Raw genomic sequence first — 22,701 nt, 5'->3', positions numbered from 1 at the left:
GGTTCAAAGTCAAAAGGCCAGGTCTAGTCTTATTCAAATGATATAATGAACAGTCTTCAAATCTAAATCTCCCTTGGGGAGATGCTGTTTACTTTTTTTTTTTTCCTAAATGTTAGAAGGGGGGGAAAAAAAAAAGGAAGAATAAAATGTATGCTTTTCTTTGATTACTAAAAATATCGAATCCTTTTAACCCCTTCATACAGGTCATCTGAGAAATGAACTTCCTTGCTTCCTTCTTTTGCTGGAGGTTAATATACTAAAGGTTAGGCAGAGCAGAGCAAAAATACCAGAATGAATATGCAAAAAAATGATCTCCAGCGTATTTTAAAAGTCTCTTTTTAAGCATATAAATTTACAGCTTAACCACCTAAAACACGTCTGCAGTTTTCACCCTCCCCGGGATCTCTCCTGGAGTACCGACAAGGGGCCCGATCCCACCTCTTAGTGGTAATGCCCCGGGCACCGTTCACAGGGAGCGAAGGCAGAGTGTATTTGAGACCTTCGGTGGGAATTTTCCCTGGGGAAAATGGACAGCAGATGAATAAACGTGTCAGGATACAGCCCCGACTTTGCGATTGTTCTGTGACGGTTCCTGTTTCGCATCCTAATTTTCGTAAGAGGTGAAATCTGAGGAATTCCTTGCCACCTCATCCCTGTGCATCCTTCCGCCCTGCCGCAGGGTCCCAAATCACCGTCCATCCCCAGGTCCTCACCCGACACATCAGTTTGGAGAACATGGGTGAGGACCAGAGGGGTGTCAATGGAAGCCACCCTCGGCACCGGCGGTGGGGGGAAGAGGAGGCTGGGAAGCAGAGGGGAGCGGGGATTTCGGGAGCTGGCAGCGATGCCTTGTCATGCTTCAAAAACAAGTCACGATGGGCCACTGCTATGGTAGGGCAGCGCACTATTGCTAAGTCACCTCTTTGGCCAAAAGAGAACAGGGGCAAAAAGCCTATATATAAAATAAACAAGATTCCCCATTTCAAGAACATACATATTCACACACCAATAGGTTCAAGAAATGAAATTAAATTAGAAATAGTGACCTTATGGATACTGCTGCAGTATCTGAAGGCAATTTTTGAAAGCGTGAGCAACTATTTATGTTGCTCTGGAAAGGCGTGCAGGTCAAGCATCGTAGCGCAGTCTCTCTGCTGGCTTTAACTGCTGTTGGGGAGGTGCGTTACGGCCTCGAGTTGTGCATTTGCGGAGAAAATATCACACCGTCCAGATGCTCAAGTCTGCTCTTTCCGTGCAGAAAACCCGGCGCAAGGCTGTAACGGTGTATGAAATACCAGGAAAAAGCTCAGCGTTTTTTTCCGAGGCTTGGTAGAAGTTAGCGACGAAGCACAACCATTTCAGTCGGGATCAGACTATCCATTAGCTATCAAAGTCCAAAGTCTAATTAACCCCCAAAATCGCCTGACAAAGATCATCATTCCTCTTTGATGCCGCCTAACCGGTTGTCTGTACGCCGGGCGCGCAGTACCTAAGTCAGAGGCTGCTTTGTTATAATTAGGGCAGCGAATTTTGTTTTCCGTTTGGTACTTGCTGTTACATATTGCACGTAATGTATGGCACTGTTAAGGGAAAAAAATTGGAGTCAAAGTGCCTGGAAAGTTAGGTCTGCTCTGTAGCACTGTGAGATTGTTGACATCTGCCGAGGTTGGAGAGCTCAGTAAGCAGGAAATGGGGTGTCACTCTGAGTGGTAGTTTACCATTATCCTGGCATCCTAATGAAGTGTCTGCAGTGCACAGAGCTTCTGGATGGCATCTTAACGCACGGCTAAGCAAAAGCACTTCTCTCCTTGTCACTGTCATCCATCTGCCTGCACCCTACTGTAGCCAATGGGATGGAACCATGCTACAATGTGCTATAAGCCATTTAGAGTTGCACATTGCATAATCAGTCCCATCAAATATGTAAAAAATGACTATTATTGGTTATTTCCCTCAAACTCCGGCACCTGGAGTTTGATGCATTAAAGTTCAACTTTTGTGAGTGCTGTTTTTTCCCATTAATTCCACATATATTTTTGGTAAATGGGACCGAGTTGCAAACTCATTGTCTTGGGTCTTGCTAATGGATCTCAAAAGTTGTATGAATATTCATTGCAAACTCCACTTTATATCACATAGGATGAATTTATCAATTGCCCATATAGAGAGGTTTCACGCAATTCTCATTTTCTTTTGCAACATCTATTTCTGAGGCATGAATAAAAACTAAAATCAATTCAGATCACAAATTGGTTGTTTTCCTTATAGCAAACGTTAGTTAGTTTGAATGCTTCTTATAGATTTTTTTTTAAAACAAGAAAATATTTTACAGTATCTCTTCACGAGACGATTGCCATAGTGTACCGCAAGTGATTAAAATTGGGACTTTAATGTTCCATACAGTAATATTAAAATATCCTGACATTAGACACAATACAAATAATTTATCTATATATTTATACGTAAAAATCTGTGTGTTTTAGCCAGCGTGACTTCCAGAATGTGAAGACTTCCCGAATGAAAGCAGAGGTTTGGGCAGTTGGCGTCTCTGAAACAATAATCGAGCCAACGGAGCACTCTCTTTTAAGCAAGTTTTCATTCCCTGATAACACCAAAGCTATCAAGGACTGGGGTTAAGCATCGTGTGACAGGGCAAGCTTCTAAAATGGGCGAGAGCGAGATGAATTGGCTAAGTCGGGTGTTTATTTATACAAACAAGAGGGCAGAACATAATTTAGTTGCATCAGGAATTTTTCACAGACATTAAAACTATAGCAAACATAACAGCGGGGATGCTTGCACAGCAGCACAGTGGGGAAGCTCACAGAGCGTCTGCCCACACTACGGCTGGCTGTAGCCAGCGCCATAAGTCTCACAATTTCATTAGCACTCGAAAATCCACCTAACCCACTCAGTTCTGATTAAAAAAAAAAAAAAAACAAACAAACAAAAAAAAAAAACACCAGCAAACCCCCCCCCCAAATAAACAATCTACAAAAAAGCCCCCGACAAGACCTGCCTTTCTCTCGGCAGCTGAATCAGTCGCGAATTGTCGGAAAAAGTCTTGGCAGACAGCTTTTGCTGTAGCAACAGTGTGTGACGTTTTAACCACAGCAGAAATCTTATCCAAAAAAGCAAAACAAGGTGAGAAGAGCCATGTAAGAAAACCAGAGAAAACCATGCTTAAAAAAAACCCCAACAAAACAACAAAACCTAGATTAGGTGGCTGATCAATAGTGTGATATATTTCACGCAGAATCATAAATCACTGCTTTTTTCGGCAGTTCAGCTGTGAGGCTCGAGAGCATAAAAAGAAACCATGGCTCGTGATAAAATTAGGCATTAATGTGAGCCATAAATGCCATTTAACATTAAACATGCACAAGCCACCGCAGTGCCTGGTGAAGGGAAATGGGCGCTATAGTAAAACTATACCAAGTAAGTCGGACATGAATAATGCAGCGGGGCTGAGGAGGGTCACGGGTCAGACGCCGGTACCTTACAAAATAATGAATGCGCGTCAGGTTAGAGACATACATCCCTTCCGAGCAAACGTGAGTTATTGGAGATAAACCTTGGACTTCCTGTTCTGAAACAAAGTGGCTTGTTGTAAACATCTACGTCCATTTAAAATTAATGATTAAAAGAAAGATTCGGTGGGATTTGCTTAAGTATTCTTTATGGACACGAGTGCTAAAGGTTACTTTCTTCACTCATTTTTACCCAGCCACTGTTAATGTTACAGACACATCATGTTTTCCTCTCTGCTCAAATGTTTATCCAAAACTCATTTACAAAAGAGCTTATATAATATTAAGTGGGTTTTTTTCAATGCATTCTTCATTTAAATGTAAACAAGAGAGCATCTCCACAGTTTTGCTCTGTTTAAAGGGAGACAGCCTTATTTTTAAAGACAGAACCCAAATTCTAAATACACGTTCTATGAAAATATTACATGGAAAACCACCTGCAATTCACTTTGGAGTATCTTGATCTGCTGAAATTATCACCTACATCTTCCATATTTTGCCCCAAAAAATGCAAAAAGGTTTAACAGTCCTCTCATTCTTTGATACACATGATTATGACGGCTCTTTTCCTTCTGAAATCTTCAGAGAGTCTAACTTTCCAAATGGGAATCTTTTCCCCAGAATTTCACAACAGAAAGATTATAATGAGAAATAATACTATTTAATTTTATCGAAATCGGTCTGCTTCATTTTCTAGACTTAGCTGGAGGATTTAACAGCTGTTCAGCGTGTTTTCCTTTCTTTGCACCCCATATTGCCAGGCCTCATAATACAGCCTAAAGAGGGAGACACCTTCTCCACAGCTATTTGTACGAACCCGTGTTTAAGGATTTCTTCCCTCTATTTGAGCATGGTAAAGAGAAAACCTCAAAAAAAAAAAAAAATTAAAAAATCTTCCTACTTAGGAATCTGAAAGGGGAAAATTTCTAGGAAAGTGGAACTCAAGGCTTTACAGAAAGAAAGCAAATACATAGGTACTGCAAATGAAACATAAGATCTTGCATCTGATCTGTTAAATATTCCATCAACAAGGTCAAGAGTAAAGACAAGCCCAGCCACAAAAACTGAAGCGAGAGTAAGCTTTAATAAAAAAAATGAACAGTTTATCCTCTTCAGCTTCTCAAGTGGAAAAACAAATTCTTTTATACCAGAGAAAAATCAAGCGCGTATCTAGCATTTAAAAAACCACCAGTATCAACCATTTTAATGAAAGAGTACCCAATATTTTCATGGAACTATAAAAGGGAGCGAGACTAAGTGTTATGGCAAAAAGCCTGGGCTCAGCAGCTTTGTGTGGGAAATGGTGAAATGTGACTGTGATTTATAATGAGAAAAGGTATCTACAACATACAATTTTCTACCTAGCTGCAAATAATAATTCATAGTGATGTCCCTTCCAGATAAAATACCTTTGCAATGTAGGACTCATGTGGTAAAATGATCATGATAAATGTCAGACCAGTGCAGGTAACGGCTTTACAAACCATTAAGATTAGCTGGCTCTTTTTTTTTGATGATAACAGTAACCATGCTGTGACTCTATGTGGTAATAATATCTCAGTACTGATAAATGCCAGAGCCAGGCAGAGGTGTTTATCATTCCCAGCTCAGAAATGCTGACTAAAGTTACCACATGTTGCCTGGTTTTTCTTCTTTTACAATAGACTAGCAATTAACAAATAGGCCAATTCACCAAATAATTTTCATGCAAAATTTCTACGGGTTCTGTGCTCTAGCGCCTACCTAAAGCTCTCTTCTGTCTGTCAGTACTGATGGCTTTGGAACAGTAAACCCTACAATAAAGCTTTCCTGCCCTTCCCATGCTCGCAATAAATAATTTCTTTGTAAATTAATATTGCTCTTTTGAGTTTATTATTTTTAGTTTGCTATTCTTACAAATATACTTTAGGAGGAAGCGCAGCCTCTTTACCGGAGCTGTTTCGGTAGGGAAGGCGGTTACCAAGCCGGTATCTGTGTTAATCAACGCAGAGCAGAGACACTTCCTTCAAGAGAGCACGATAAAATTTTACTGTACGGCATTTCCTTGCAAACATTCTGCAACGGACAAACAGCGAGCCTTTCCTTCCGTCGAGTCTTTCCCTACCTCGGTCCTTCAGTTCCACTCAAGCCCACTGAATTCTCAGGAGAAAAGAAAATTAAAAAATAAACCAGCGGAGACGCGTTATTTGAGAAGTTGCGGTACGGCCAGGGCAGCCCCACTCTAACTATAACTTATCTAGTAAGATCACAGCACGTAGGCACGCCAGGCAGCACAAATAAAAAGCCCACAGAATTTGTACTCCCTTCCTACAATAAATTCTGCAAATTTTGTATCTTTTTCGTTTGTAGCTGCCATCAGCTTTCCGCTGGACGGATCATGCACAGAACAAAACCAAGCAGCGCTAATGGCTCGTGGCAGGAAACACCAAGGGGTGACTGGGTTGCCAGGCTGGGGGAGTTTGTGCTCTTCGGGAGTTAAAGGGTCTGCATAGGTCAAACCAGAACAAGACTAAAACACGCAGAAAGCGTATTCTTCATTTGTGTATAATTTCATTATCCCTATTGTTAATTGCGTGGCTTCCTATGGAATAAATCCATGTGAAAGTTTGGAGGTTTTTAACTGGAAAAGAATACTTATGCATTGACTACTTTGAGCTCTTGCATGTCTATGTAAATGTTCGAATTATAAACGATATAGGTATATACATCTATATCTGCGTGTATGAAGTATTAATCTCAACAGGAATTAGGAACACATGCTGAGGAAAGGACATTATCCTAGCAACTTTAATTTTTATATTCAGTTCGTTTGCAGGAGATTTTTGCTTGAAACTGGTTTTTTTTGGTGGAAGCTTTGAATCAAAGCACTCGTCGCCACGTATGCTTATGCAGCACCTCCTGCAACTGGGATTCCATCCTGATTGAGATCTCTGGGTGCTAGGGTAATACGAATATTAAAAAGGAACATACACGAAGAATGATAGGTGATAATTAAATCATAGATGATAAGATCAGAAAAGTATTCTCAGGTTATCTAGGGCATGTAACATGCAAGATGTTTTCCCTACGTCAGACCTACTGGTACCTTATCTAATCTGTTCCTAAACGAAAGCACAGTTGTACATGACTTTGCTTTAGTTGCAACATCTTACACAAATCGATGAAATTATCAAGTCAAACCTTTCCCCCGAAACTATGAATCATGCATCATCAACAGGAAGGTATGTCTTAACAAAAAGGATAGCAATGTTCTTATCACCTCAAAAGAGATAAAACCCCGTAGTGCTGCTTTCTTTATTACTAATTGTAACTCTGAAATACAAATTGTTTCCTACAGAAATTACAGCTGTGAGACTTTACAGGTGTTAGAAAAGAGCTACGCTAGAATAGCTTCTCGATATAATTGATCACCAATGACTAAAAAGAATAGCAAATCATGTCGTATTTTCAAACATGGTGGGGTGTAACGCTAAGGACAGAGATTCAGGAATGCAGCTGATTAAACTAAGATGAGAAAAAAAAGGACAACAAGGACTACCCGGGAAGTGCATCCATCACAGTAACTGCACCACTGGACAAATGCAATTCCAAAGTGGAATTCCACAGAAGATGTGGGTCCCTTCCTATGTGGAGGTACTTTAGCTTAGGATGACGGTCTAGTAGTCTAATAAAATAAATGAAAAAGATAAGAATATAATTCTGTGGACCAGAAAATGCTTTCTTAACGTTAAGAAAGAATTTTTAATCCTTGTAAATTACTCTTGTTCTCTATTAAGGTGACAGAAGGTATGACATATTCTGTTTTTAACCATATGTTAACGATGGCTTTTCTTGTTTAGGTACCAGATACGCCACTGGGCAAAGTAATGTCCCAATATGACACTCAGGTGGTTATTTTATCTTTTTGTTCTTTTCCCCCTTAGAGATCCAGGACAACGCCACTCGCATCAAATCCATAAGGAGCCTGGTAAAAAAGCTCCCAAAACCAAACTATGACACAATGAAAATCCTCTTTGAACATCTACAGAAGTAAGTAGAACCATGGTACTAACAGATCGATAATTTTAAAAGGAATCGGTGTGTGGTGTCCAAATCCTATTGGAAATGTCATCCAAAATACCAAAGACAATTACGTTCTTTGGCAAAACTAAGGATGATTTATGGTATCTATGTATATCCTAACTCATGCTCAAGAAATCAGTATGTCCAAGCAAAAGCACGAATTTTTCCTCTCCTAGAAAACAAAACAGTTCTGTTTCCTTCATTCCTTCAATGCAGTCAGACATATGAGGATTACTATGCTACAGGTATATTGAATTGGGCAAACACAACGTGTTCCAGTACTGCATTTGTCCAGTTTATTTTGACTTTCTCCAACAATAGACCTTTTGATCACCATATTTTCACCATTGAGATCCCTGCCATTCAAACTCCGTTATTGAGGCACGTAATGATAGAAATAACCTCACTCAAGAAAATACATTACCAGCTCTTGTACCTCACGAGGAAGCTTGTGACAACACAGAACCTCAAAGAAACATTGAGAAGAGATTTAGAAGGGCATTTTTGCGCTCCTAATGTTGCTGAGATACCACAGAGGCAGAAAAATGACACTGTGAGGCTCCACCTTATCAACCCTCTGTGGTTTCCTCACCCATTGAGCTGCATTTGCAAGAGATGTCAGCCCACAAAGTCAACCCAGGTTCTCATATTCAGCTTGGGTTTTCTTCTCGTGTTTCATGGCATTAACAGTAAAAATATATGCAGACGACAGGCTCACTCAGAAACCAACCTGCAGCTGTATGACTTGCAGAATGACCGGGCAGAAGCGGTAGACCTCAAGATAGGGGCACATGAAGGGCAGGATTTTGTTCCTCCCTGGGTATCTCTGCTGCTATTGGGACTAACAGGTACCATTTTGCACAGTCACTATTCAAACAATCCTTAAAATTGAAGGGACTAAGTAGGACGTAGTGCCCCATGGGAGCCCTGTGCACAGAGGAGTAGTTCATCCCAGGAGTGATATAACAACCCCAGTGAGCGAGTAACAAAGACTCCAAATAAAAGACCGCTCGGCGCTTATAAGGAACGATGCCTTTGTACCGATCATTTCTGCTGCATTCTCCTGGCATATATGAGAGATGTAGATCCTTTATCTTGTTTTGCAGCTTCCAGTGGAAACTGCAAAATGAAGTCCATATAGTTGTGGGAATGTCCCCATTTCATTAAGTGTGGAAGGATGTGAAACAGCCCATAAAATGACTGAGTTTGGCCTTGCAGAAAAACAGTTTTCTATGTATTCATCTGACGTACCGTGTGCGCACGTTCTCTCCTTCAGCGGGTTATCTAGAGAAGGATGATAATTTATTACTGTCAATGGAAGAATAATAAGGGAAATTATTTCCTGGGAAGAACCTGAGTGCAAGAAGTGGGTACACGCTGTCAGCACAGATATGCCATATACTAAATTTACTGCACCATATGTGGCATTGATCCTAACCTGAAGAAAGTTTTGTTACCACGTCTTAGGGGAGAGATATCAGGTATACGCAATAAGTCTTTGATCTCATAGTAAAATCACTTGATTGAGACTCAGGAGACGTGGGTTCAGTTCTTGGCTTTGACCGGATGTTCTGGGTGACCTTGGGTAAATCACTTAATCTCTCTGTGCCTTGGTTCCTTGTTTACAAAATGATGATAATACTTCCTTTGTCTGCCTTGGCTTTTTACAGCATAATCTGTTTGGGACAGCAATTGTTTCCCGCTGTGTATGTGCAGAATAACTGGCAAAACTGTACCAATATTGGTGTTTTTGGAGAAAAGGAAAAAAAAAAACAAAACAAAACACTAAAATAGAGGATAAAATAGCAATGCTTTGCAATGCGTATGTACAGAATACCAGGGTTGACTGCAACTCTACAGGTATGGTGGGAAGGTGGGTGTACTGTCCAAATTAGCCCATGCTCTTACCCAAGTGTCACTGCAGAAGGCATGGTGAATCTAGAGGCATAGTGATGCAATCCTGTGGCACAGGCATGGAAGGCAGGAAAATGGAGATATTTGAGCTATTTGGGGGGCTGAGAATTATGGGAGCGATCATCTGAGTCTCTCTGCAGAGGCTCAGCCTTCTCTGCCACACAAGCACATCCCCAAGGAAGGACAGGACTACTCCATAAGCTTTGCTCCATTGATAAGGAAGCAGTGGCAGAATAGATATTGAAAACACGAAAACGCAGTTTTTACCTGGTTTGTTCTCTTGAACTTGTCAGCCCAAAAGACAGGGGCCAGTCAGAGTGGCCTCATGGCTCCGTAAATGAGAAAAAAGAAACATCCATACATTGTACAGAACAACACGATGTATATATTATGCAAATATAGGCTGTGTGTGTTTGTTTAAATTAACCTAGGAAACAAGACTAGTTTGTAGAGGTTAAAAAGCGTAGAATTATATCGCTTTTAGGTAGGCTCTTGAGAAGAGGGGTGCCAATGTGCACGCGGTGCCAACCGCACCGCTGGCTTGCACCTTGTGCCACCCTCCTCAAACGCAGGTTTTGCTCAGCGTAAATCACAGGGAATTCGAAAGTGGTTGATTACTTGGAAAAAATAAGTAAACTAGTTTGGCTTGAGGCGTATCACTGCGCTTTCTGTATTTGCTGGTGGAGGCGGCTCCCCTTGCCCAATGTTGAACTGAGCGTTAAGAGTTTTCTGATGGGGAGAAGCTAAAGGACGGCAGTTATGCTGTTTCTGTGGCATTCCCCTCTTTCTCCTACCCCTTTCTTTCCACTCTATCAGACAAACAGAAGAACAGGGCTATGCAGACCTGGGCCATGGGACTGTGTAAGCCTGGGGCTTCTGCGCATACATCTCACTGACAGGCAGGAGCTCAGCAGGAGAACCCAACCTTCGCCCAGAAGGCCACGTTTATCCTAAATCACTGGTGGGAGGGAGGGCTGCGCTATGGTTTTTATTCTGCGGCTCTCCAGTCTGCGGGAGTAGGTCCAGATCAAGCACAAATAACAACGCGCAACGCACTTCAGAAGGGTCCTCCTTTAGAAACCCAGACAAAGCAGCTGATGAGAGAGTCTGCGAGAAAGGCCTGGCAGCAGGGATTAACACCAGTGCCATATATCTTTCTTAAACCAAGCCCTCTGAAGCTGCAAGAAGCCACAGTGCAGCGTATGAAGCCCACAGGAGGGGGATTAAAAGCAAAGCTTGGGGTTGCAGTACCTGTTCTTTTAAGAGTTTTACATTTGATGGGGAGAAAAAAAAAAAAATACACCGATGTCCCCACTCAACTTCACATGAAATTTTTTCTACTATTCCTTAAGCAGAAAAGACAAAATAGGAGGCTGAGCAGACACATCCCATAGCCAGTCTAATAACATAAGGAACTGTCTCACTAGGACTCACGCTGAACATAATTGAGCGCAACTACTCGGGTTATTCGTACTTCTTCCTGACGAGGAGCAAATCAAACAAGTATACTTTACACATGAAAGAATCAACAAAACCCAACATGAGTAGGGATTTTCCCTAATAAAGGGCTACAGAAATCAACCTGTTCTACTTGAACATAATTAGAAAATATTTGCTTGCTGTATATAGCCCACGTACTGCTGTACCCCCCCGTTCCCCAGGAGTCCGCTCTTTCCAGTTGCTTCTCTACAAGTGAATTTTACTCCCAAACAGAGTGAGCTAATCACGGGTACCAGATCAAACTGATATATCTTTCCAGTCCTATTTTTCAGGCATACGCAGGACATCAAATGATGCAGAAACCTTGTATTGGCTCTCTGCACAAATGCGGACTGAGAGCAACCAACCCCTATCTGATAAATCGTTATTTGTACCCAGTAATTTACTCACAGACCTATCATTCAAGTGAGGCAGAAGGAGCATTTCACTCGTTAAGGATCTCACGGTATTTTATGGTCAGTACCTAACCTGCAGGATTAATACGCACCCATAGGGAAACTGAGGCACGAGAAGTTAAAATGACTTAAAGACTCAGCATAAGCCAGCAATGTGATCGAAAAACCAGGGGGGGTTGGGTTTTTTTGTTTGCACAGAAGCTTCTCCAGCGACCATTAAATACTTTTTCCTCCCGACTGCAGAATGCAGCAGGGCAGAGGAGCACCCTGGCCGTGTCCCCCGCACCACGCTCCGAGCTGGCGAGGGCGGACGCGGCTCTGCTCCAGAAGCTGTGCGCCTGCATTATACAGCCCTGTGCCTGAGCTAATAAGCTGTGCTTATTAATGTTAAATTAATGAATCTCAGCCTGCTCTGCTTATTAGGTTGAGCTCCGTGCCACCGCAAGGCAGCTCTGCGACTCCCAGACCCGAGCTGTCTCACATCTGACCAGGCTGGAGCACAGGGGCGGCCAAGCTCCAGTCTGTCTTTACCCATCCGTGTAGACACCCCTGCGAAGGGATCTGTTACCGGCAAAACCCCCTCTTCCCCTTGCTTCTTCTTTTCCCGCACAAAGGCGGGATAAATACGTGTTATTTACAGAAGTATAAAATGGATGTTGAAATAATTAAACCGGGAAGACGGGGGCCAGCCTGACGCTACCATGCCTCTCCCTTACGTGGGAAGCGCTGAACCCAGATGCCCAACTGTGGAAGATATTCTTCCAGCAGCAGCATCTGCCTCCTTGGCAGGCACTTCAGGCAAGTTGTCTGGGGAGCTCTGCAGTTGCCTCTTGGTTTATCACGTGGATCTGTTACTGTGCCCTATCTGGCTGCCTTGTCCGGGCAGAAGCCAATTCCTTTTGATTCACCTTTGAATCCAAGAAACTCCATTTATTTTGCTCCATTTTTCCCATACTGTACATAGCACGTACAGCAAGACATTTTCAGATGCCATCCAGGCTTTCTGCCCTTTCGGAGAGAGAAAGATGACTTTCATTCTGATTGCCTTCCCCCCTGCCCAAATTCTTAATTCTTATTGGTATTTATTTGCATCAATTTCACTGGAAATAAGCTCCTTATCAAGAGAGAACTTTTTATCTAAGACAAACACATTAATATATTATCTAACAAAAGCCATAGGTATTTATGCTCTAGTTTGGAAAAATAACCTTCCCCCGTGTTCATATGTCTACGAGCAGAGAAAAGCACCCAACCTTGCGAAACGAACCCCACACCCCCCTCAGAGCTCGCAACATGTGGCAGCTACGTCCTGAAGAGCACAGGCTTTTGCAACTACGTGCGGCTAAACAGGCTTATTTCTACTCTACCTATTAAAGATTTTTTTTTAAAAAAAAAGGAAAAGAAAAAAGCCATGCATAGACAGAAGCCCACAGTAGCCCCCACACCAGGACACGATGACAATGTGATGACAAGTCCAGCAGCAGTACCCACAATGCTGAGGGAAAATCAGAAAATAAAGTTAAAGTATGGCATCTCGTAATACTAAGCAGGGGATGTCTGCAAACTTTTTTTTTTTTTTTTTTTTTTTTTTTTTAAGTTGGTGGAGGAAAGATGTAGCAAACATATGTGATTTTCACTTACTAAACTATGTGTCATATCAGCAGTTTCGGGCAGGCTTACATATTAAATCTAGGCTCAGGAGAAGCCTTTTTTCACACAGTAGAAGAACAGATTACATTAAGAACTGTACAAGCTTTTTATTAAGAAAAAGAACAAGGAAAACTAAAAAGGTTAAAGTTATTTAAAAGAAAAAACAATCCCCAGAATGGCAGGACTATGCAACAAATTTCTATTTGGGAAACCTCCGAGAACCTGTGGGAGACCTACAACCCAAAGTGCGGGATGGGCATTTAAATTTTGCCTCAGGAAAAATGCCCGGATTCAGGAACGCGCAGAAGCACAGGAGCCCTTAACTGAAGGCACAGGGTAGACTATTTGTTGAAATTATTTCCCGAATCAAGACCTTTGTTTCTAACTGGGCAACTCATGAGAAACTCTCACTCTTCAGCCCCAGGCCAGCAGCAGGGAGAAACGCAAAGCTCAGCCTTGCTCCTACAAGCTTGGGGAGCAGCTACTGGAAACACGAGGAGGAGAAACGCCCTCTTGCACCAGAAGAGCGAGTGGGTGACTGGCCAGGGACATAAAAGGCTCAGGCATCCCTGCCTCGCATTTTAAGATTTACATGAAACGAATTAATCACTTCCTAGCTTGAGAAGGGCAAACATATATCGGGACGTGCTCTTGCACACGTGCTTTTCTCTGTTTCAGCTACAGAAGAGTTTTAGAAAGGAGCTGGAGCCGTGCCAGCACTTGTCCCGTTCACCACAGCTTCCCGGGGCTCGATTTGGGGGAAGGAGAGGAGTCAAACCCATTTTCTCTCGTACTAAGTACACATCGGTCTGCTAAACTCTCCCCTTGTAAATTAGTGGACACCAGCAAACGTGCGCCAGGCACAAGTGTGCGCAGGGCAAGAGTGATAATAGATTTTGGACTAAAAGCACAAAAAAAAAAAAAAAAAAAAATCTAGTCTTCCAGAGGGACCTTTATGCATGTTTATTTTATTCACTTTGGGGCGGGGGTGACCTGCTACTGAGGTTTTTGCAGTCAATGCCTACTCCTCCTTCCTGCAGAATAAGAGAGTTTGCAAAGTTCACCTCTTCCCCGAAGAATACCTTACAGCTTAGTGTTTTTAATGAGAAGAACGACGAGTAATTAAAACCACATCTTTACCTGTGTTTCCATACACTTCCTATTTCCACAGCCGTATTTAAAAATATGAACCCTGATTTTCATAACAATCAGGCGAATAATTACACTTGGTACTTTTCAATGCTACCAAGCTTCAAAATGTACTGAACTGGTGTATCAGCAAATAACAGAACGATAAAAATAATTAACATAGTTTTAATTTAAATATTTATGATACGGTTGACTCTGTGGCTGTACGGCACCATTGTGCTAGGTACAGTACACAAATACGGATAGATAGAGCCCCTGTTTCAAAGAGCTCCTATTGTTCATCCCACATTACTCAATATCAAACGATCTCAAAAAAAAAAAAAAAAAAGCTTTTCAAACATTAATTAAATCTCCCAACTTCCTTTTCAGGTCAGTAAGTTTTATTATCCTAGTTGTGTAGATGGAGAAAGTGAGGAACGAGGAGGGTAAGGCGCTTGCCCATGATGACACAGCGAACACTTCTCACTTCCACTCTCCGCTTACTTCCCAGTTCCCCGCCCCGAGAGCCCCCCGCGCCTTTGAAGGCTGGCCCACGGGGATGCTGGCGCTGTGGGCGTACGGGTGCATATGGCCAGCACATCTCGGGGAAGGCCAGTGACTGCTATGTACTCTTCGGTTAATCAAGACCATGTGAGAGTCCTGCTTCTGGTTTGCACTCGCATAAGCTTTAGTAAAATCTCACTGGCGGAGTTAATTTATGTGATTTTGTAACCTCTTAATATTGCTTGGGGTTAGCGTTCTTTTCAACTCGAGTGTTTTCTGTTGGTGAAAATTAAGAATGCTCAATTCATTACAAAAGGGCTTTTTTTTCCCCTTTTTTTTTTTTTTTTTGCTATTTTGGGAGATTGGGCCCTAAGACATTAATGTCCAGGATCAGTTCATCAAAGGGTAAATTGCCATGCTTTTCATTTTTCTGATTACAGATATGGGATTTTTCTCAGAATAAGGCTGTAAAATAAATAGGCTTGAAGTTTCTTAAGATATTCATTGGAACTTAAAGAAACAAAAAAAACAAAACAAAACAGACTTGAATGCCAAAGTGTCAGTGTTCTGTGCAAAATAATTAATATAACACAATAGGATCTATTCTACTATCGATTGAAAGGGAATTTATGCAGGTAATTCATTAAGGCTAGTGGGAGTTGGGCATGTAAATCCCCCAGCACTTTGATGGGAAAACAGGCCCTGATGATTTTTTATAAGCTATAAAATACATGCTTTTCAGCAGCAAGTATATAAAAAGAAAAAGCAAATACTCGAACAACGAGGGCAACGACTACCCCTGCTCTATAAGACCTCAGAAATGACATTAGATCAAATCATTTTTCACACATTGCAAACGACGCAACAATCATTTCAATCACCACGTTAAGAGAATCAATACATTTTTTGCTTCCAGAGAATGGCATTTTACATTCCAACATTTGCAGGTTATCACCTTCATACATCTCTTTTTGTGGTCAAGTGCATGATTAGTACTCCTGACAGGGTATTGGCCATTTTCTTACGAAGATCTACAAATTCTTGTAAATAAAAACCAATCTGAAAAAAAAAAAAAACCAAAAAACAAAAACAAAAAAAAAAAAAACAAGAGCAAATCTGTGGACTGGAATGCACCCTACTTGTAATGGGAACAAAAAGCTGGCAATGAAATATAAACCTAAATCACAGCAGAATGACCTACTTTAAGGCATTTGCCAAAGAGACAGTGTTTTAGACAGCTCCTCTGAAGTAGCGTCTTTATGTCTATGCCATCTGCAGATTTATTATTGTGCTTTAGAAAAAAAAAAAAAGAAAAAAAAAAAGGAAAGAGAAAAAAAAAAAAAAGGGGGAAAGAAAAACCTACAGTATGCCTGAACAAAACTCAGCTTCATCTATAGGAAAGATTCCAGTACTGTGGGCACCACACCCACACCTACTGATGTGGTCCAAGTTTTTTCTTTAGAGGCACCTAATTAAGAAACCCTGACTCATTTACATGGATACGTTTGATCTAAATTACACTCCAAACCACACCAAATTAGGAGCATCTGTGAATGCGAAGTGTTTGTTCCCAGTGACTGGTAGAATAGGGCCAGTTCTGGACGGCACATGTTCAAGTGACGAAAAATATTTCAGATGTAACATACTTCTGAGACCCACTTTTCCACTAATAATTCATAATGAGTTAAACCAGTATCTCTGCTTGAGCAATTATTTCAGGCTGTGAAAAAAATGTCATTTTACTTTTAAAAGGAAGAGGGGGGAAGAAAAAGGGGTGGTAGACAACCACCTCGTTTGGTGGTTGTCCCTGATAAAGGGCCTTAACGCAACCGTTAGCTGCAGTGCGCATATTATCAGATATACATTACTCCTGGAGCCCGGATTAATGGAAAGTATCTACGAATGATAAGTTCTAATTCACAAAGGCCTTCTGCCTTGTGTTTTCTGTCGTTAACCTGCTGTGCCGGCTTTCCTAACGAGCCCAAGGGAAGAGCAGGGTCTCAGCCCGAAGAAGCGGTACCCTACCTGCCGGATAACACGAAAAATTCAAGCCCACCAGATTTGAGAGCGATATTTCCCTTCTGGGCTGCGCTGCTGGTGCAATCTGACTATGCCTGTTTGTGTCCTAGAAGGCCACTCCGCAAAAAAACGGGTCCTGTGGCAATTAGGGAACTTTTAGCCCACTTTCCCACCTCCCGAAAAGAGGGAGCAGGAGGGGCTGCAGGAGTCACTGGTTGCTGCTTTGTTGCCTTACAGTCTAAACTGACAAACTAAAAAAAAAAAACAACAAAAAAACCCCACCTTTATCTTGGTCTAATTTAAGCCATAGGAGCAGCCCGAGCACCGGGGAGTGCAAATCCGAATTCCACGCTGGGTTTGCAATTCCCAGTCTGCTCCAGCAATTTGGCACAAGCTTCGGATTTGGCCCATGGTGTTTGGCAGCCACCTTTTATTCTTCCCCTCTTTTATACTTTGTGAATAGTCTAAGTTACATAATGCCAGTGACAATTTGTTTATGGCAAGCATTAGAGTCACTGTTTTATGATTACATTCAAACTTTAAGCCACATTTTGACATGTAAGGATCATCTTGCGTTCTCATATATTATATACAATGAAGGTTTGTGTTCCAGTAAGGAGGGGGGAGGAACTTTATAAATAACGTGACTCCTTTTGTCTGAAGAGATTTTAATACATTTGTCTGATCTACTGTTTTTGCAGTAGCTAGAATATAATTTGAATATATTAATATTTTCAGCAACTGTGCTCGGGGAGCCCAGTTAATAACTTATGCATGGATATATAGATACACTTCAGACAGAGGTAATGTTTTTAGCCCTTATGTTGGTAATACTTAGAAACACACAATGAAGGAGTCTGTTCTTTCCTCCTCTTTGTTGTGGGCATGCATTGTGATGGTATGGAGCCAGTGTTCTTTCTGTTGTCTACACAGCCTGGATTCAATAAGCAGTTATATATGCATATTATGACAATGTGGTCAAGGAAACCAGATTTTTTTACTATACCTTCATGTGCCTGTACAGTATAAAATCTGGTATTTATTTTTCTTGTCCTCATTCAATATGTTAACAAAATCATAATTTGATACAGGTTATGTTCACTTTATAATTAAAATTACAGAGCTAGATGAAAATACAGCAAGATGTTGCTGAATGGAAAATATTTATCTTTTCGTACACTACGCATTATGGTGCAATGTAAAATCATAAATCTGTGGAGCGGCTAACTCCAGCCAAGCATATGAAAACTTGCCTCCTCCCCTGGTCCACAAGATGCAACCAGTTCCCTCCTCTAAGCCGAGGGTTTCTACACCCGCCTCAGCCCCGCTGTTAGATGGCATTGCCACATCCTCTCCAGAGCTTTGCTGTGGTCTTCTGGGAGAAGACCCCATATTGCATGGAGATGACCCAAGACAAGGGAATTCAAAAAAGGTCCATATTTTTTATAGATCCCAGCAATCTGTCTCCTGTAGGTCTCCTAGCACCTTCACGGACAAAGTGCAAACTTTTCACACCGTGTTCTCTGTGTCAGCACTAGACTCAGCCTCACCAAACCACCTCAGGATAGCACTTCATCTGCCTTGAAACTGTTCCCACTTCCCAGATCATTGGCGTCCACATTGCCAAGTCCAGGCCTTCACCAAACACTATCAGCAATCTTGGAGACCCCAGTGGCACATAGCATATGGGACAGCCCTACAGCATATGGAAGCTTTCCAGTAAGTAGAATTTACTGTGAACATCAGTTTGTCCGTATTGAAACTTTGAGTCCAGAGAGGGTTTTCAGTAGGGCTGTGACAGCAGTAGTAGCAGGCAACTCAAGACCACCTCCTAGGACAACCCAGATATGTTTCCATATCTGGATAACTGTCTTATAAAAGTGGCATCGAAAGGAGTTTTCCATTCCTTCAGAGCACCTACCCCATGGAAGTCACTGTAGCTGCTACGGACTCAGTGTCAGCCCCTAGGTTTCTGCCTCAGGGCAAATTTCAAATCTTGATGAATTTGTTTTGAATCTCACCTGACCACTATGGTGAGGAACTACTTAACCGTTCTGGGCTACATTCTAATAGGCTTCCATCACTCTTCATATTATATTATGTTTATGCATCTCCGCATCTTTAAACTACAGTATTTGGTTCCATCAAGAGGCACTTTCTCGGCTTGTAAATCCATTTACAACCATTCGGTTAAGGTTAGCCATTTTCTGCTGCAGGGGAAGATCCATGCAGCACCTACAAAAAGGTGAATTTAGTCTTATCTAAGAGACAAACAGTGCAGTGCCAGTGGTCTTCTGGAGCGCAAGACAATGAAAAAAAAATCATAGACAAGGCATTTAAGCTTCATCTCCAAGAACAGCATGCCTACACTTAACGTCAACAAGCAAGGCCACACAGGGACAGTCCCATGTGGCAGATGGGCACTGTCAGAAAAGCATCTCTGCAACTGTATTAGGTGCATTGAGGCATTTCACTCAGTTAAGCTATGACTGACAGATTTGATGTCCTGGAAGGTGCTTACTGAATGAGCTGTCCCAAGACTGACGAGTATGCCTTGATATCAACAGCAAGATCGTACCTGTTGTTCCTAAATCCTTCAATGTCTGTCAAACGTGATTTCAGTTAGGAGGTCTAAGAGGCTCGTGTGTGTTTTCTCACCGGTTTTTCTAACCGTGGATTTTGATCAGGGTCAGACAAAGCAGATATCAGCAAGTCTGGTCACTTGAAGCTTCAAAGATGAAAGAAACACAACTACAGAGAGAGGTAGGGCTGCCTGTATAGAGAATAAAGACTTCTGTAAAGTGTCTAAGGCAGTTAGACCACAGTCATCTGAGACCAGCACATGTGTGAATGGGTATTTGACTTAAAAAGGAACTAATGAGAAAATTCAAAGCCAGTTTAAAGCTAGGAAATATCGCAGAACTTGCAGCACTACAAAGGGTGCATCTTGGAAAGACACAATATATGGAAAATCCTCCACTCCAGGCGGTTCGTGCGTTTAGTGCAACAGACTATACACGTGCACAAAAAATAAACATCAAGCTAAGGTGAGTGGACAAGACAGACAAAGTGTAAGTAGAAAAGACAATGCTGACATAGTAAATTCATTGCTCAAGGGCAAGTAAAATGTAAATAAGTTTAAAGAAATCAAAGACTCATGGCACATACTCACTAGTGCATTTAAGAGATACATTCATCCTACTCATGTTCAATATCAGGGCTGAAACAATCGTGATGCTGGGAGGCATGTTAAAGCACCTTTCAAATCTGATACAAAGGCAGCACATAGATATTGCAATAGGAGCTTGTGGAGGGCTCAGAACTGAACCTGAAAGAGTAGGAATCCTGGTTGAGGTCAGATCCCGGCTAAAATCATCCCTGTTGGCAGACCACTGCAAAAAGACTTTAATTTTAAACAACAACATGGTGATAAAATAGGTTAAAAAAATGTAGATTTTATAGTGGGGACAATTAATGGGCCAATATTAATAAAGTTTTCATCATTTAAAAAGACTTGAAACAAAACAATTTATGAAGTAATTACATATATAGGAGCTCACAGAAAGGGAAAACTTTGGCGAGAGTTTGTTCTCCGACTTTCGTGGAATTCTTTGCCACATTCTCTGATTTCAACATCAAAAATTACTGGCTGTCTCACAAAACAGAATAATTTATTCACGGCGCTGGACAAAAACAATGTGTTGTTAGGGAAACCACGTTTTTCACCAAAAGCTCTAGGCTCGCCAGCAAAGATGCATTTCTGAGCATTTTATGTACACTTCAGCATCCCGGCTTGAAATTCCAGCCAACTGCCACTTTTGGGCTTTAAGTCAGAGAGTAAACCTGTCATATCCAGGGCTGAATTATTTGCTGTCAACTGGATTACCGCAGCACAAAAAGGCTATAATTGAAGGCTGCAAGAGGTTATAGATTGAACATAGTCAAAAGCAGTAATTCCACTTAGTAAAAGTAGATATCATCCAAAATAAGAAAAGTTAAGCTTATATAAGGTGAAATTCTGACTCGGTTCTGGCTCCCAGTCACTGGGAGTTTTTTCAGCGACTTTAACGGTAATCAAAATTTCACTCACTGTCGAGAGAGATGTTGCAAAGGGTGTGATGAAGTGAGTTAAAATTACTGTTAACCTGGAGCTTCCAAAATATATTTTCTGAGCACGGACTGCTGTCTACCTCAGTGTTTTCCTGACGTAGCAATGCAGGCAGCCCTTCTGGGGACCACGGGGATAAAACTGTGCTAGTGGAGCACATCTAGGACGTGCGGGAAGAATTCCCCTGCCGTAACTGCTGAAGTTCCCATTGTTCATCATCCCATGGGCCATGGTGGAACTGGACTACTTCAGCATGGTGGGGTATAGTTTGTAAGAAGCGATTTCAGAAGGCGGTGACATGGCTGAGTATCAGTACCAGCACTGACACCCTCCCACCTGAGCTGCTCTTTTGAAAGACAGGTAGAGATTACTCGAAGAAAGAGCATAGTAGTGCACCAGCAGACACACTAAGTTTACTGGGAGGAGGAGGGTTATATTATAATCATAGAACAGTTTGGGTTGGAAGGGGCCTTTAAAGACCATCTAGTCCAACCCCCCTGCAATGAGCAGGGGCATCTTCAACCAGATCAGGTTGCTCGGAGCACAGTCCAACCTGGCTTTGAATGTTTCCAGGGATGGGGCATCTACCACCTCTTTGGGCAACCTGGGCCAGTGTCTCACCACCCTCAGTGTAAAACATTTCTTCCTTATATTTAGTCTAAATCTACCCTCTTTTAGTTTGAAGCCGTTATCCCTTGTCCTATCACAACAGGCCCTGCTAAAAAGTCTGTCCCCATCTTTCCTGTAGGCCCCCTTTAGGGACTGGAAGGGGCTCTAAAATCTCCCTGGAGCCTTTTCTTCTCCAGGCTGAAGAACCCCAACTCTCTCAGCCTGTCCTCACAGCAGAGGGGCTCCAGCCCTCCCAGCATCTTTGTGACCTCCTCTGGACTTGCTCCAACAGGTCCGTGTCTTTCCCATGCTGAGGGCCCCAGAGCTGGAGGCAGTGCTCTAGGTGGGGTCTCACCGGAATGGAGCAGAGGGGCAGAATCACCTGATAATACTGAGTCTCATCATGTTTCTATTTCTCTTACCGGTAAATCTGAACCAAAGAACGCAATTCATGTGCGTCTGCGAACAAGGCCCCATGGGGTCTCCCGTGTGCTTCCCATATGCCCTCTGCTTCAGGTGCGCTGTAGAAGGGTGGCTTCTTCCACTGAGTTAAAAACCAGCTGGGTTACCAGCAGCACTGCTGGCTCTACTTTTTTGCCCCATACTTTTTGTTTGTCCGTCACTAAGCATGTCAAAGCCTCGGTGTCCCCATCAGAAAACAATGCTGTTAATAACATTAATCCACCTTTATTAAGAGCCTTTAGCTTTATGGAGGAGTACCTAATATTATTAAGACAAAGACAAGAGGATAATAAGGAAACGTGTTTTTTCCCTTGCTGACCTAGTTTCTAACCTTGCTTTAAAATCTTCCATTGATTTTAATTACGCTTAATCTAAAGCTAAGCTCACAAATCTAGCAAACTTCAGGACTGCTTTTAAGTGAATTTTCTCGCCTGTCAGAGTCCCTCAAGCTTTCTACGCTACAGTTGGAAGTTTATTTCCAGCCCCGATAGAAAGTTGAGACGGCTCTCTGCCCGTAGGAAGCATCCAGCACCGCCACTGTACAACACGCGAGTTCAAACGCTACCTTGCTCGAATTGAGCCTGTGTACGGCATTCTTCACAGAACAATTGCAGTCCTTTTCTCATCAGCGATAGCCAGAGGCAGTAATAAGGGTGAAGGATATCTATCATGAAAAGTCCAGTGTCAATGTGTTCCCCCAATTTATTTACTGACCTTCAATGCAACAGCCATACTCCTGACCCTCATGAGATGAAGCCTAAGGGGAAATGGCACTGAGCACCAATTCCATATCCTGTTGTTCTGTGGTCTAAATTAAGTG

The 22,701-nt window shown here is 42.1% G+C and overlaps 2 protein-coding genes across 15 annotated transcripts in view; one reads left to right on the top strand and one right to left on the bottom strand.

Moving 5' to 3' along the window:
* GTDC1 (glycosyltransferase like domain containing 1) overlaps positions 1–22,701 on the bottom strand; it is a 322,827-nt gene that overhangs the window by 5,166 nt on the left and 294,960 nt on the right. The gene's annotated exons all lie outside the window — the stretch shown is intronic.
* Positions 1–22,701, top strand: part of ARHGAP15 (Rho GTPase activating protein 15) — a 344,807-nt gene that overhangs the window by 312,428 nt on the left and 9,678 nt on the right. For all 3 annotated transcript variants that reach the window (XM_054208190.1, XM_054208189.1, XM_054208191.1), the window contains one exon: positions 7,454–7,559. In XM_054208190.1, the coding sequence (XP_054064165.1) occupies positions 7,454–7,559 (106 nt within the window). The remainder of the gene's footprint in view (positions 1–7,453; positions 7,560–22,701) is intronic.

The sequence above is a fragment of the Rissa tridactyla genome, chromosome 7 (assembly GCF_028500815.1).
Source record: "Rissa tridactyla isolate bRisTri1 chromosome 7, bRisTri1.patW.cur.20221130, whole genome shotgun sequence".
Taxonomy (NCBI): Eukaryota; Metazoa; Chordata; class Aves; order Charadriiformes; family Laridae; genus Rissa; species Rissa tridactyla.
This window is presented reverse-complemented; position numbering and strand designations above follow the sequence as displayed.